This window comes from Sabethes cyaneus, chromosome 1 (genome assembly GCF_943734655.1).
Source record: "Sabethes cyaneus chromosome 1, idSabCyanKW18_F2, whole genome shotgun sequence".
In the NCBI taxonomy this organism is placed as follows: Eukaryota; Metazoa; Arthropoda; class Insecta; order Diptera; family Culicidae; genus Sabethes; species Sabethes cyaneus.
The window spans coordinates 72,897,636-72,913,947 of record NC_071353.1 but is presented as its reverse complement, the minus strand read 5'-3'; the positions used below and the strand labels follow the sequence as shown (position 1 = coordinate 72,913,947).

The 16,312-nt window shown below is 39.7% G+C and overlaps 1 protein-coding gene across 1 annotated transcript; it reads right to left on the bottom strand.

Moving 5' to 3' along the window:
• Positions 1–13,028: 13,028 nt before the first annotated feature.
• On the bottom strand, positions 13,029–15,631 carry LOC128745822 (uncharacterized). Its single transcript, XM_053842893.1, has 5 exons — positions 15,553–15,631; positions 15,131–15,489; positions 14,967–15,081; positions 13,605–13,759; positions 13,029–13,544 (listed from the first exon to the last, which is right to left on the bottom strand). Exons 1-5 carry the CDS (start codon positions 15,629–15,631, stop codon positions 13,029–13,031), a joined length of 1,224 nt encoding a protein of 407 aa, XP_053698868.1.
• Positions 15,632–16,312: the final 681 nt, after the last annotated feature.

Sequence of the window (16,312 nt, the reverse complement as noted above, 5' to 3'; positions counted from 1 at the left end):
ACACTGACAGGGTGTACGCAACCACAACGAAAACCATACTTTTGTTTATTATTTAGCTTAATTTTCATCCGTTTTTTCAGCAAATCCGTTTTCTTAAGTCGGTAAACCGACTTTTTGCCAGATTGACCGGTCACCAGCTTTGCAAGTGAAAAACCGGCCGGCCGGCCAGAAATCGAGCACTCAGCAACCTTACAGACAAAAATGCTAGAAATGGAACCTATGAATAAAAGCGAGGTGACCATATCGGTCGAACTAAAAAATCAGAACATTTTCTGCCCAAACATGCGGATGAAGATTTAGATTCGACAAACCAATTAATTTAACCCCCTTCCACCTCTGTTTACGCTACAAAACTGAACAATAATGATGACCGTGAGAATGTACCTCTACAATCATACAGATAACTAAATTAAACACTTTGCTCTACAAGTGGTAACACCAACAGGTAACAATGCTCCTAATGGCCCTTAACACCTAATACAGTAAACATCGAAACATTGAAATAACTGTAGAGCGTAACACTTGCTGAGACAGATGAAAGTCAAACACTGCTGAAATTTGGTTGAATGCATGTTGCAGACCAGTGATGGCGCTATCAGCAAGAGAGACAAGAAAAAAAATGCTACGTTGTAGCGACCCGGGGTGGATTGTGCTATATCAAGAACTCCCAAGTCAGTTTCATCCTGGTGCCAATGGTGCATTCGTACAACATGCCAGCCGTGTACACATTGGCGTAGCTAGGTAATTTCCCTGGAGGGGGCCCAGGGGGTGCCTTCCGAAAAAAAATTTCATTATGATCCAGTTACGCCGGCTGTCAGCGATAGCACAGGGTTTTGTAGGGAAATACCAGACGGGCTTCATGAGAGCCTGCGCAATTACGGACCAGATGTTTATCATCCGACAGATCTTGCAGAAATATCGGGAGTACAACGTGCCCATGCACCACATCTTTATTAATTTCAAAGCAGATACGATGCACTCGATCGAGGCTAGCTATGACAGATAGCTATGACCGTGCAAGAGCACGGTTTTCCGGATAAACTGGGGCAAATGATCAGAGCTACATTGTATCGAGAGATGTATTTCGTGTGTAACTCGGGAACACTTTCGAATCCTTTTTACATACTATTCAACTTCGCTCTTGAGGGGGTGGTCCGACGAAAGCGAAGTCTAGGAGGATTGGGTTAAACGTAAGTGCGTCGAAGCCCAAATACATGAAAGAAAGAGGCTCGATAAATCAAACACGTGCCTCACACGGACGGTAACTGTTCACAGCGTCGCTTGCCGGAAGCGGGAGGCACACCGGACAATATTTGGCGGAGAACAAACTGAAAGCGGAGAGTGGCAGAGACGAATGAATCACGAGCTACAGAAACTGTTTGGAGAGATTCTCATTGTCATCTGGCGAAAGTCAGTAGGCTATCGTGGGCCGGACATTTCGTAAAGATACCGGACGGCAGTGTGACGGAAACAGCTCTTTTCAACAGCTACATCAGCACCAGGAACAGGGAGGCTTAACGTGCGAAGATGGCACGACCAAGTCGAAAATGATTTGAGACTTCTGAGACTGGAAAATTGGCGACGAGTGGCCCAAGATCGAGTTGAATGGAGACGACTGTTTATAACAGCATGAGCCGGGGTGGCTATCAGGTTACTGACGGCTACTAACGATGACAACAACTACGCGTTTGCGATACCTAGCAAAAAAGGAAAACATCAACGCGGTGGGAATATATACACTGAATGTTTTTCCGGTTTTTCAATTACAATGGGGAAAATTTCTGGAGGGGGCCTGCAAAATTCTGGAGGGGGCCTGGTACCCCAGGCACCCCCTCTAGCTACGCCAATGCGTGTACGATGGGAATCTTTCAAAGTAGTGCCTGCAGCTCGCGGTTTATATGCCTGGACCGCTCTCTGCTTCCAGTTACCAACACCTTGCGTTCAAATACGGCAAATGCACTTAAATTTTGCGTACGGTTTATGCTCCTTGATCGAAATCACTTACGAAGGCAAAAGTAGACCTGACATAGCTAGAATGTGTCGTTGAATCTGCTTACTCGTATTATTGACGGCGGTTGCCAGAGATCCCTAATTTATAAATTCCAGTTCAACCCCTTCCAGTTCATCTCCGTCAAAAGTCATTCCATGCAGGGTTTCTTCACTTAACAACGCGGTTGCGGCCTCATTGACGGCCTAGCGTATCCAACCACATAAATTTTCGAGTGGCAAGACAGCTAGCTCCATTGAGGAAAGCAAAGCTTCACTCAGCAAGTGAGCGTAGTTCTCAGCAACTTGCGAGCTGTCTAAATGATCGCATTTGAAGATTATTTTAAAATCGGAGCTGGAATTGCACTTGAAATTTTACTAAAAATTGAACTTGAAATAGAAAATGAAATTTAACTTAGAATTAAGCATGGCATTATGCTAAAAATTGAACTTTAAATTGATATTGATGATCAAATGATATTGGACAGTTTGAATCAATTTCAACTTAAATATTTACTTTAAATTGAGCTGGAAGTAAGACTTTAAATTGTCCTTAAAATTAAACTAAAAGTGGAACTTGAATTTGGACTTCAAATTACACTTAAAATTGGACGCGAAGTTAAACTTAAGTTTGGACTAATTCAGACTAGAATATATAAATAGGACTTGAAATTACACATGAAATAGGACTTAATGAGACATGAAATTGAACTTGAAATTTAACTTGAAACTAACCTGAATTGGATGTAAAATTATACTAGAAAACTTACTTACAACTTCGCCAGAAATTGGAGTTAAATCGGACTTAAAAAGGAACTTCGAATTGGACTTGAAATAGGATTTGAAATTTAATTTAATTTTTACATCGCCCAAGAAATCCGACTTGAAATTGGATTTCAAATTGAAATTAAAGTTTTATTTAAAATTTGATTTAAGACTGGAACTAGGAATGCATCTATTTTTGCAGCGTTAGTATATTTATCGATAAAAATAGCCGCCGTACTTTTAATTAGGTACACCTCATATTTTAATTTCTACGAGTTCGAGGTGGTAAACTAGTTTATATACTTCGGGTCGTTGATGACGTCGGATAACAACTGCAGCAGAGAAACACACCTCACCATTCTTGCCGGAAGTCGTGCTTACTACGGATTCTACAAGACCATAAAATTTGACCAACTTCAACCCTGTATCAAATGTACCATGTACAAAGCGCAAATAAGACCGATAGTCTACGGGCACGAAATGTGGACAATGCTCGACGGAGACTTGAAAGCGCTGCAACGGCCATGGCAACGTTTGGACGTTGTGTGCTTAGGATCATCTTTGGTGGTGTATGTGAGTACGGTGTATGGAGAAAAAACAAACCACAAGCTGGCGCAGCTTTTCGGCGAACCCAGTATTCAGAAAGTTGCTGAGGCTGGAAGGGTACAATGGGCGAGACATGCCGGAAAACAATCCCGTAAAAATGATGTTTGCCTCGAATTCGATTGGTTCCAGGCGCAGAGGTACGCAGCGTGCTCGACGGTTAGACCAAATGGACTCCATTTAATGGAGCAAGTCCTGGAAAGTGTGGGACATTCGAGAAATTGGAGACGGGCAGCCATGGACCGAGTTTGTTGGCGGAACATTGTTATGCAGGTGAAATCCTAATGGACATCGCATTAGGATAAGCAAGGTTATTAATTAGGATAAGTATTTTAGTTTCTCTAGCTTTTACTATATAAAGGTATCGATACAAATATCGGCGTTTTAGCATCGATACTGGCCGGTATCGGGACGCTCAGTATCGATCAAAAATATCGATGTATCGGCCCAAAAGTATCGATTTTTTCGATACAGATACAGTATCGCCCAATGCTACTACAAACATCCCGAAAAAGGGTTTGTTTTCTTTATCAACGCATTTCGATTCAATCAAAATTAACAGCAGCAACTGAATAATGCGTTGGATCACTAGGATGTTTAATTAATCCGCTAATATCGGATTGCGTTTTTGATTCCTGCGTTTGCGTTTTGTTTGTTTACCTCACACTAAGCTCATCGATGCGGCGAAAGTTGAAAGCTCTTTAAAAGCTCATTGATGTGACGAAAGTTTGATACTGTGTTGCTGCTTCTTCGGAAATCGCTAGTTCAACGAAATATGTGCGTAACCAAATATCTATTAACTAATTCCAAATTATACATTGGTCGCTTTTATGAACACGTAATGATCGATATGTTCAGTTAAATTTATTTTCCATTAGCAATTATGTTTTGCTGAGCGTTTATTGATACATAGCAGATCGATAAATTGAATTACAAGTTTTAGGAAATTATAACAGCGCTGGAAGCACTGATTACGTGGCGAAAGCGTGCTCTGCCAATACAGATGAATTTTTAAGGCGCAAAACAATACATGCTTCGAAGGGTAGCCACAGACAAACAGACATAACTCTTGGAAGAAAAATCAACAAAAATTATCGTACCTCACATTTAGCCTGAACACTAGCACCATCTATGATCGACATTCCCAAATATCAAATAGCAATATGGGTATCCCTCGAAGTAGCAAGTATTTTTTATGGGGAATTCCCCTTCTTTCGTCAAAAAGCGCCACTTTGACCAAAACGGAGACATTCCCAACTAAGCCCAAATTTGAAATGACGGTTTAATCGGTACGATGAATGGAAAACGAGTGTTATGTCTGTTTGTCTGTGGGGTAGCCATTTATCCAGCCATCTTTGAGCCACTTTTGGTTTCCCCTTAAGCGCGAGTCGCTCCGTACTACTCGACGATTTTGTGATGAAAAACGTATGTATATCAGTCATTATCATTATATACGACAAAAACCAACTTGATCCCTCTTTATCCAGCTTTAGTTACGATTTCGAGTTTGTTAGGAGATATTTACGATAGTTTTCGTACATTGATATACGAGTTGGTGCTAGCTGGGAAGTATTTGACAGATGTTAGAGGCATTACAACCAGGATGCATGGACGTGCAAGTCCCGATACTACAATTGGCGACGAGGATTAATTGCGACTCATTAGGTAAGAATTATATCAAGTTTATGAATATACACTCAACCCCCGCTAATATGAAAAACATCTCGTTCAGATCAGGCGAATTAATTTTTAATCTGAATATTTGGTAACTCTATTCACTTCCACATACGCGCAAGGCGCGCACCCTGTGACCTTGTTGTTTTGATTTGACGAAAACAAACGTTTTGAAAACATGTCGAATATGCTCGAATTCTGAACATCCAGATTGTAGAAGTGGAAATTGGCTCGACAGTACCAACTAAAATAGTCTATTTTTGATGCTGGAGAGAAATAACCCAGATAACACAAAATCGTAATAGAAAGTTCACATTAAATCGTTTTCATGTCAATTTCACATTGGAATTGTATAATGATTAGAGTATGTCAAATCGAAGTGAACAATAAGTTGTTTTGCAGTCGTGCGTGTCTTCATATACAATTCATGACTGTGAATTATAAAGCAGTATAGACAATTGCAATATTTGATTATATCTTAATCATATATTCAGGAGTATTTAGTTGCGTGTTATAAAAACTACGCAAAATAGAATTACAAATAGCTGTCAAAATTTTCGCACGTATATCGCCTCCACTTTGGTACATATATGTTCTTATATGGCGTGAAATATAACTTTTTCGTTCAGATATTGTCCGTTTCTTTGATAACAAAACGCGCTGCTCACTTTTTCGATAGCTTGAAATCGTCGCAGAGAGAATTTGCTTGGCTGTATGTAAGTTATTAGTATATATTATGCTTGTCTAGCACGTAAACTATTGATTAACTTGACAAAATAAACGATATTTGCCCCGCGACGATTCTGGCCACGGTTTCGCCCGCGACGGTTATAATTCATCGCGTACGAAAGGGTGGGAAATTGATAATATGATTTCGTATACCTCAATTGCAATCGAGATATACAAACCAAATGGTTTACTGAGAAGTTGCATATGAGCTATATTGCCAAAGCTGCTGAGCAAGAAGAAACGTATTAAGTTTTTTTGCTTTTTTTTGTCAATTTGCCCGGTCAACTTAACCGTCAATTGTGTATGACGCTTGATCAGTTTTTAATGTGAACGCACTCATACCAACGGGGTTCAGATTAAAAATGTTCAGATTAAGGATCAGATTAAGGTCATTCCAGCGGGGGTACACGGTATTGAAGAAAGGTCAGGCGCTTCCATACGGAAATTAAAAAAAGCGTTCTGTTGCAGAGCAGACTGGCTTTGGCAATTTGTTTTAAAGAGAACAGAATTGTAAACTAAACGTTTGCTTAAATGCTGGAGTCCAGGAGTTGTTAGAACCATATCAACAGAGGAGTATTTGGACCAAAAAGCTGGCCAAAATGAGGGAAATTAAAACTCGTTCAATCCCCTCCAATTAAACCTCCTTCTCTTCCCAGATACCTATCACACAATGTAACGTTAATTTTGAAACCATTTGTTTTGTTTACATCTTACATAAAGCTGTCAAACTTCGAGTAAAAATGGGCCACATATTTTCGCTAATGTAGGTAAGGATGTTGCCTTTGACATTTCTAAGGCAATATATATCTTATCGACCAGCTGTAAAAAGGCTTTTGATTTAAAGATTTTACAATTATTTGTTGATACAGACTTTAGATTTCAATGAATATATTGATGACAAGCGAGCAGTATTTATTATGGCAAATTAGCCCAAATATGTTGCTACTTTCAAGTGACATTTGTTTATGTTCTCACCTTTTCTCATCACAATCTTTAATGCCATTTGATAGTCCCAAGCTCTATTTGATAGAGTCCCAAGAAGAAGATTGTGAGTGAAATTTTTGCAACTTTTTGCAATTTTATGAAATAAAAACTTTCTACTAAATGATGAAATATTCAATTTCGTAGCATTTTTCTTATGATAAATTATACTATCATCAAATTTCAAGCATTTGAAAGATAAATTTTATGTCATTGTGCTTGTGAGACACCAGAGTAATGCTCTAAAAAGTAATTGAACAAGAAATTTTAGGTATTAAAAGAAAAATCGCCAAATTTCTTTAATTTCTATCATATTTACGCATGCTTTGAGTCTCTTCATTACGCAATTCATTCGATAACCGTATTATCAGTCAAAAGGCTTGTTTTGTAAGAAGAATAAGTACATGCTAGATCTGGATTAGGTTTTCCTGCGATAATTTCCGAATAAGGGTTACCCATCGAAGGGATTCAATAATGGTCTGAGAGAGAAGCATGCACAGAAAAACGAAGGAAAGTGTTTAAGATCTCTCTCTCTCTCTCTCTCTCTCTCTCTCTCTCTCTCTCTCTCTCTCTCTCTCTCTCTCCACCTCTCTCTCTAATACACACCTCTCTCCCTCTCACCTCTCTCTCTCTGTCTTACCTCTCCATCATATATCTCTCTCCCTTAGATACAAACATAATTCCATAGAAAATTACTTCATAGAACTATTGATACTATTTTTCACTCAATACCGCTTGTTTACTCTACTAAAAATAATTAACAATACTTTTGACCAACTTTTCGGGTCAAATACTCCTATGTGCATATTGCTTGAATGCAAATAAGGATTAATTGCGGATCCCACGGAAAATAGCTTAAATGCTGAGAAAAAGTGTTAATATGTAGCGTATGGTATGAAAAAATATTAGAGACCATGGAAGCTAATAACAGAAAAATGGTAACTATAGAAACTCATAGCAATAAGCGGTAGAAAAACCCCGATTTAATCCACCTTGTGGTGAAAGGAACCTTTGTTATACCATCTTATATGTCATTTGATATGGGCATTTCCAGCTCAAATATTATTTTTGCTTTGTATTTGAATTTGTAATCATAAAACTGACAGAGTCAAATTATATACGTATCACTTTGAACTAAATTCTTATATAAACTGTTTCTTAGGCCCAGCCGTTCTCAAGTTATTCAGATGTGAAATTTAAAAATTATCTATTAGAGTCAACACATGCAAAGTATCCGCTAACCGTGTAATCGGATTTGAACCAAATTTTGTCAGATTGTTCATTTTAGGTCAGAAAGCAAAAATCTTAAATTTGGTGCCGAATGATACGATTAGTGGTAGTACCCCCTTTTTAAACCCAGTAACCGTTTCATGCAAACTAGACGCATTCAAGTGCATTTATGCCGCCGTAATAAGCGTTAGAGACGAGATGCAAAGAGAATCTTTCATTTGCACATTGGATCTTTTGAAATGTTGCTCATCAAATATTAGGTTTAGAATAAAAATTATTTCCACATTCAAATTCCAATTCCAATCGAAAATAGTCGAGTAAAAAATGCCTTTTTTTAGCGTTTCGAGCTGGAAATGATCATAGGGTAACAAGGGGTAAGAAGGTCCGGCGGGGTAAGAGGAACCACATCGATTTCGTCAAGAAATCCTTAAATTTTCTACAAATGCCCCAGTATGTTTTGTTTATTAGACTATCTAAACAGTTTCGAGACAACTTGTGGCACTCGGCCGTATCCAACGTCAAAAATAGAATCAATACAAACTTTTCGTTCGCAGTGTCTTCATGCGATATAATTTCAGCAGCAACAAATTTAAAGTTATTCAGCAAAAAAAAGCTATGTATTTTGTCGTTTCTCTTACCACTGACTTTAATTGGGCAATGTTCTGTGTGTGGCGGAAAAGGTATATAAAATAGTACGGATTGAGAGATAAAAGCAAAATAATGTAAATTGTTAACTAGGGGTAAGACGGGCCATTTTTCACGGGGTAAAAGGGCCGTCATAGTGCTCATAATTGCCTAAAGTTCTTCTGTTTCAATATATATATTGATTTTAACTGTTAATATTCGGCAGGGCAGTCTTCGGAGAAATTTATCAAGACTGAAGTTTGATGTTTTCCCGACGTTTCGACACTTTGTTGGTGTCTTTTTCAAGGGGTACTGTGGTAAAATACATTTTTAATGTTATTTTTAAGTTGCTTACATAAATTTCACTTTGCTTACATATCATTTAGTCTTTTGTTCTGTTTTTTGGTTTGTACATATTACGGTCATGGAGGGTAGTAGTTGGTACATGAGCTGGAACTGGAGGGACATATTTATTTTAAAAGTGCACTGTATTTTAGATATTGCCCTGTTTTTCTTACTTGGAATATTTAAAAATTCAAATAATTTTTCTTGCTTTGACCTGTACTGCGGAGCACTAAACGCTTCTTTACAAAAGGTTTTTATTGTTTGAAATATTTCAGTTTAGCTGTTGGGCCTTACCGATCTATTAGGCCGTTCGCAACGCTGTTATATTTTGTATGGCCTGGTCTACTTTATAACTACAACAGAAACTGCTCATCCGCAATGCTGAGTTGAAGTTCTACTTTTCGAGTACTTTTTTGGAACGGATTTACAACTGCTCGACAGTTCTGTTCTACTTTTGACCGAATCTGAAACACGGCTATAACTCAGTTTCAAATATATTTGTCTGTATGTGTGCGACTGATATCTGACAGGTGACATTGAGTACTGCCAAAAAGTAAAAAACAATCAGGCAGGCTCAAAGTGAATGTTTTTAAAAGTTAATAAAATCAAGGTTTAGGTAGCAAAATGCTGCCAAAGGTAATTTTTTTTTTGCTTAGATTATAGTGCTTAGTTTTTGGGTCATTCGTGACTTCTGCGGGGTTGCGATTTGAACCCGGTGCAGGCGTCAATTTCCGGCGATAACCGCACGTTGGAGTTACTAGTTATCCTCGTCGATACCGTATGAGTGTCCAGATAATGCACAGCCGTTGATGGAGTCCAAAACGCGCGGCTCAACATTGGACCCCTCTACTCCTGTCGGTGGGATTATTGAATATAAATTTTGCCACACAGTCGTCCGGCAACTTGGGGTTACTAGTCCATTTTAGCCTTGCAACTTTTGCCAGATGTACGATGTAAATTTCTTCAGCTCACGGCTCATACTGCAAACTATCTACCCCTCTTCGCTTTCCGATTGTAAATACAGTCGTTCTGATTAAGGTTTCGCATATGCGGTGGCGTATGCGCTTTGATCGAAATGTCCTTCGGAGAGCAGTCCCGGATTCCATTTTACATACATCGTTGAATTTCTTTGCTCTAAGGTCGGTGGTGACCGGTGATTGCAATTTAACTAGGTGAACTCTTCGACCCCTTCACTTAGGGGTCAACGCCGTCAATAGTTGCTCGCCGTTCTACGAAATAATTGATTGTGCGCATTGTAATATAGTTCCACTTTTACTGCAAATTGTTCAACTAAAATTCAGCTCAAAACTTGCTACCCAAATAAATACTATGCTGGTGAATGACACACACACACACACACACACACACACACACACACACACACACACACACACACACACACACACACACACACACACACACACACACACACACACACACACACACACACACACACACACACACGCACTCACACACACACACACACACACACACACACGCACTCACACACACACACACACACACACACACTCACACACACACACACTCACACACACACACACTCACACACACACACACTCACACACACAAACACGCACTCACACACACAAGCACGCACACAAACATACATGCATGCATGCAACCGCAATTGACCGCAGATTCAGTTTTTTTGATCGATTAATTTACAGAGCCAGACGCCTAACACCAAACGTGGGAAGAATTTTTCTGCGGCCGAAGACCGCCAACTCTGTTTATCTTGGATAGCAGTCTCCGAAGATCCTATAAAAGGTACAGACCAAACACTTACAGTCTTCTGGGGTGCTGTCAAAGAGCATGGGAAGTTTGAGCTACGCCAAGCTGATGGTTTACGGCAACGATGGGGCCTAGTAAGCCGGGCCGTGGCCAAATTTGTTGGCTGCTACAACAGCGTCTTGTTACTCCACCAAAGTGGTACCACTCCAGAAGACACATTAGAAAAAGCATTGACAATATACAAAACGGAACAAAAAGACGAGTTTAAATTTCTCGAATGCTGGGAGGTTTTAAAATCTTATCCTAAGTTTTCTTCGAACGCTAATCGTGGTAGCGCTGCTGGCAATAACTCACAAGGTAAATAAAATGTTTGGCATTTACTACTACTACTAACTACTACTACTACTACCCAGTACTTTCCCAGTTTGCACCCCACCCTTGATGGTGGATACGCCCTCTACCGCCAGGCCGGTTGGTCGCAACACGACCAAAGCTGTGCTACTTAACAGCCAGCTTGAAACCAGGCGGGTAGAGGCTCTAGAGCGGATCGCAGCGGCCGCAGAGGAAAAGACCCGGCTCTTGAAGGAGTACAATGAGACGCTTTCAGAAGCGAATATTGTCAAGATAATTACTCAGCCGTTGGAGGGATTAGACGCTACATCGCTCGAACTGCTGAACTTGAAGAAGCAGCAGCTCTTGACAAAAATGCTAGCGGAACGACAAAAGGATGAAGGAAATTATGAGAACGTGGCAGAGAATGATGTAATAGAATTTCTTTACGAAGAGGATGAACAAATGTCGGAACACACACTGGAGGATATCCTGCGTGGTTAGGCGAGTATGTATGGATATACAGTGAACTCTCGGAAAAGTTAATCGATTGGGGAATGGGTCGATTAACTTTTCCGAAATATTAACTTTTCTGAGTAGTCCTAAGAGTCATCGAAAATGATAAATACAAAAGCGAAAAATATATTCTCGGATATAGGATACACATTTTTAGGAATCTGGAAGTTGTAATGTAAAGAAATATGTGGCAAGATCCTTATGAACTGATACTTAGTTCCTTTCAGTAAATTTAAAATAGTCGGTAATTCTAGTTTATTTTTAATTTTTCGTAGTCTACGACAACGTTTTGACAATGTTCGCGCTTATTTTTTGTTCCTTACTGTTCCTTCTTTTGTATTTAAAATTCAATCTGAGTTTGCGCTTTTCCAGTTTGTTATCAAAAATCCTGAAGCAACTATGTGTCCGTATTGAACTATTACTACAACTGTCCGGTACAAGAGTTTAATTTAATCCCAGCTATGATGATGCTCTGTATGAAGCTGTGGAAAGGCGATAATAAAGCGAAAAATGAGAAATAAAGATATAAGGAAAACACACGTGTGTGAATGACGCTTTGGACAACCAATAAATTTAAACTCTCAGAAAAGTTAAGCCAAAAATTAACTTTTTAGAGCGTTGCATGAGAGCTAATATTCGCTTAACTTTTCTGAACAATTAACTTTTCAGAGAGTTAACTTTTCCGAGAGTCTACTGTATATATATATATATATATATATATATATATATACATATGTGTGTGTGTGTGTGTGTGTGTGTGTGTGTGTGTGTGTGTGTGTGTGTGTGTGTGTGTGTGTGTGTGTGTGTGTGTGTGTGTGTGTGTGTGTGTGTGTGTGTGTGTGTGTGTGTGTGTGTGTGTGTGTGTGTGTGTGTGTGTGTGTGTGTGTGTGTGTGTGTGTGTGTGTGTGTGTGTGTGTGTGTGTGTGTGTGTGTGTGTGTGTGTGTGTGTGTGTGTGTGTGTGTGTGTGTGTGTGTGTGTGTGTGTGTGTGTGTGTGTGTGTGTGTGTGTGTGTGTGTGTGTGTGTGTGTGTGTGTGTGTGTGTGTGTGTGTGTGTGTGTGTGTGTGTGTGTGTGTGTGTGTGTGTGTGTGTGTGTGTGTGTGTGTGTGTGTGTGTGTGTGTGTGTGTGTGTGTGTGTGTGTGTGTGTGTGTGTGTGTGTGTGTGTGTGTGTGTTTGTGTGTGTGTGTGTGTGTGTGTGTTTGTGTGTGTGTGTGTGTGTGTGTGTGTGTGTGTGTGTGTGTGTGTGTGTGTGTGTGTGTGTGTGTGTGTGTGTGTGTGTGTGTGTGTGTGTGTGTGTGTGTGTGTGTGTGTGTGTGTGTGTGTGTGTGTGTGTGTGTGTGTGTGTGTGGGTGGGTGGGTGGGTGTGTGGGAGGGAGAGAGAGCTGTGTTTGAGTGAGTTGTGAGGGTGAGAGTTTTAATGTATTACACGGTCTGTTGATTTGAAAAATAAATCTGTTTTTTATATCGTTGGTGAGTTTTTGGGATAGACATAACTAAGATTTACATCCAAAATGCTGCCACGCGTGATCAACTAGATCGTGCCGCAAAGCAGCGGATTCCTGTGTGTCCTTAATTTTTACTCGTTTGGAGCAATATTGTTGGAAAAGAGCATCTACACTATTCAGACCAGCGGAACCATTTTCAACCTCGAGATCTTGTTGCTCATCGCCTTCCTCCTGTTCATGATCTTGTTCGGTGCTGATTTTTAATTCGACTCTCATGTTGTGAAGAATAATGCACGTCTGCAATACGTTTTTTAAAACGTTAACGTCAAACAAGCGTGCTGGATAGGCCAATATATGGAAACATTTCACCATGATACCGAACGCGCGCTCCACGTCCTTGCGATAGGACTCTTGCAGCTTAGAAAAGAGTTTTTCTTTTGCATTTTTGGGGTTTGAAATCGTCTTCACAAACACAGCCCAATCCGGATATATTCCATCGGCTAGTAAATATCCCTGATGCCGCTGTTTGCCATTCAGACGATATTTTGCGTCCAACGTTCCTCCCTAGAAAAGTACACACTTTGAATGACAAAAAGAAAACAATTTATACTCAAAATAACTCACATTAACTATGTTGTTGACCAGTGGCGACCGATCTAAAATGTTGATGTCGTTTAGGCTACCAGGAGATCCGAAGAAACTGTGCCAGATATGTGTATCGCTGGAGGCAATAGCCTCCAGCACTATTGTCGCTTTCCCTTCCTTGCCTGTGAACTGACCTGCATTAGAAAAAAGGTAATTAACTAATTAATGAGGTAATTAATCTTTTGTAGATCTGTGGAGATTTAGTTTGGATTAGTCCTTGAGCTACGAGAACATTTGTATTTCATTTGTATGGGAGCCCCCCACTATTGAAGGAGGGAGTGGTCATAATTCCCCGCCTAAAGAGGAAAAGGGTCTCAATTCACCATAGAAAAAAAAAGTTGCCTGCAAAAACACCCACAACCTAAATTTGGTTCCATTTGATTGATTAGTTCTGGAGTTATGAGGAAATTTGTATTTCATTTGTATAGGAACCCCCCCCCCTCTCAGTGGGGGGAGGGGTCTCTAACCATCATAAGAACCTTCTTTGGCCTCAAAAACCTCTTTATGTAAATTTTCAAGCCGATTGGTTCAGTAGTTTTCGATTCTATAAGGAACATCCCAACAGACAGACAGAAATCCATTTTTATATATATAAGACTAGCTGACCCAACAAACTACATATTGCCACAAATTAATTGTGTTGTTCATAAATTATGAATCTCGGATGATCTTTGACACAATCTCGAGTTTTGCAAGTTTCTGAGGAGTTCAACATCAGGTGGCATGATCATTTTGGCAGTTACGTAACTATGAAAGCATCCCAGGTAACCAATAAGCATCACCAATGCTATTCAAATGCAAGCCAATAAGCATTTAAATCGCCACAGGGGTGAGAGGTCTCTAACCATCATAAAATAAATTCAAGACTCCAAAATCCCCCACATGCCAAATTTGGTTCCATTTGCTTGATCAGTTCTCGAGTTATGAGGAAATTTGTATTTCAGCCCCCCTCTTAAAGGGGAGAGGGGTCAGAATTCCCTTTCTAAAGAGGGGAAACATCACCATAGAAAAAATTCTTGCTTCCAAAAATACCCACGTGCCTAATTTGGTTCCAATTGCTTAATTATTTCTCTAGTTATGCAGAAATTAGTGTTTTATTTGTATGGGAGCCCCCCTCTTAGAAAGGGAGGGGATCTCCAACTATCATAAGAACCTTCCCCGGCCCCAAAAACCCCTACAGGCAAATTTTCACGCCGATTGGTTCAGTAGATTTCGATTCTATAAGGAACATAGGACAGACAGACAGAAATTATTTTTTATGGGTATAGATTACATACATTTGGGTTTATTGCGTAAGTTATTTTTTATGTATTGTCGTCATTCATCTAAAATACTGCTTACCTTTATAGGCGGTTGGGCACTTGTGACTTGTCCCACTGCCAGTGCCAGCAGTCGATGCTACCAAGCATACCGGGAAACCCTCTTTTTTCGCCCTCTTGGAGGAGTCGCTCAATATCTGCAGCGTTTGGTGACCGTAGATAACGATCACCAAACACTGCGATTACCGAGGAGCAAAACTCCTTTAGGCACAACATTGCCGTTGAATCTCCCATTTTAAGGTATTCGTCGACGGAGTCTGAGGAGGTCCCGTATGCCAGCATCCGTACCGCTGCGCACACTTTCTGGACGGTGGAGAGTCCGCGCTTTCCGACGGCATCGATTTTTTGTTTGAAAAAATCGTGGTTCTTTAGGCCATCGGAAATGCGCCAGAACATCTCCTTCGTCATGCGGAACCTCCTCAAAAACATCCTGTCGTTATACCTGGGATTATCGCCGAGGTAATCATCGAAGAGGATTCTTTCTGCTTCGACAAAATCGCGGTGTATGTATGATCTCGTCCGGTGCCCGACGTATAAAGCGCTCTCTAATAATAAAAAATATATATGTTTATTATTCTATCCACAGACATATCATTTCAATAACTTACCATCCATTTCGGACAGAACAACTTCCAGCTCACTATCATCCATATATTCTTCCAACACAAAACTGCTGAAGTCCTCCATTTTCCTGTATTGTCTTATCGAAAATTTTAACCGTATGCGCTCCCAATTAAATAACACTCAAAAATAATTCAGGTCACATTTACGTTGAAATATAATACACTCAAGACGCTTGTTGGGATGGCAGCTCTGGTAAACGATTGTAACAAAGCGTTACATTTGCTTTGTAACGGTAGCATAAGGCGGAAATAAAAAGAAATCTGATAGAGTGAGGGTCAAATGAGATGTCACGAGATTAGCTAGTTCTTTTATTTGCGAAGTCATCGTAAGATACAAAGGTACAAAATTACTTACAGTGAAATATATCGAATTATATTACTTATTTTAAACCTGCAATCGAATTTGTGTACAAGTAGGTGAACTAAAAATGTTTAAGCTTTGAGATTAATCAATTACAAATAGTGATTTATATTGTAGCAACTACATATCCCGTTAAGGAAAATAACCTGTCTTTTGGAGAGCGAAATTAAGGAGACTAAAATTTGTAAGCAATTGCTATTACTAAATAATTTAAATAATTAAAATAAATACAATTACAGCTTCAAGCTGCTAAATCCAATAGCTGCTCTGGAGAATTCGTCTTTATCCGAACAAAACTTGAAGAAATTTTAATTTCGGATAAAACTAACCTCAAAATGACAGACGAGTCGGGTGCGAAAGAGGTGACTAACCGGAATTGTATGT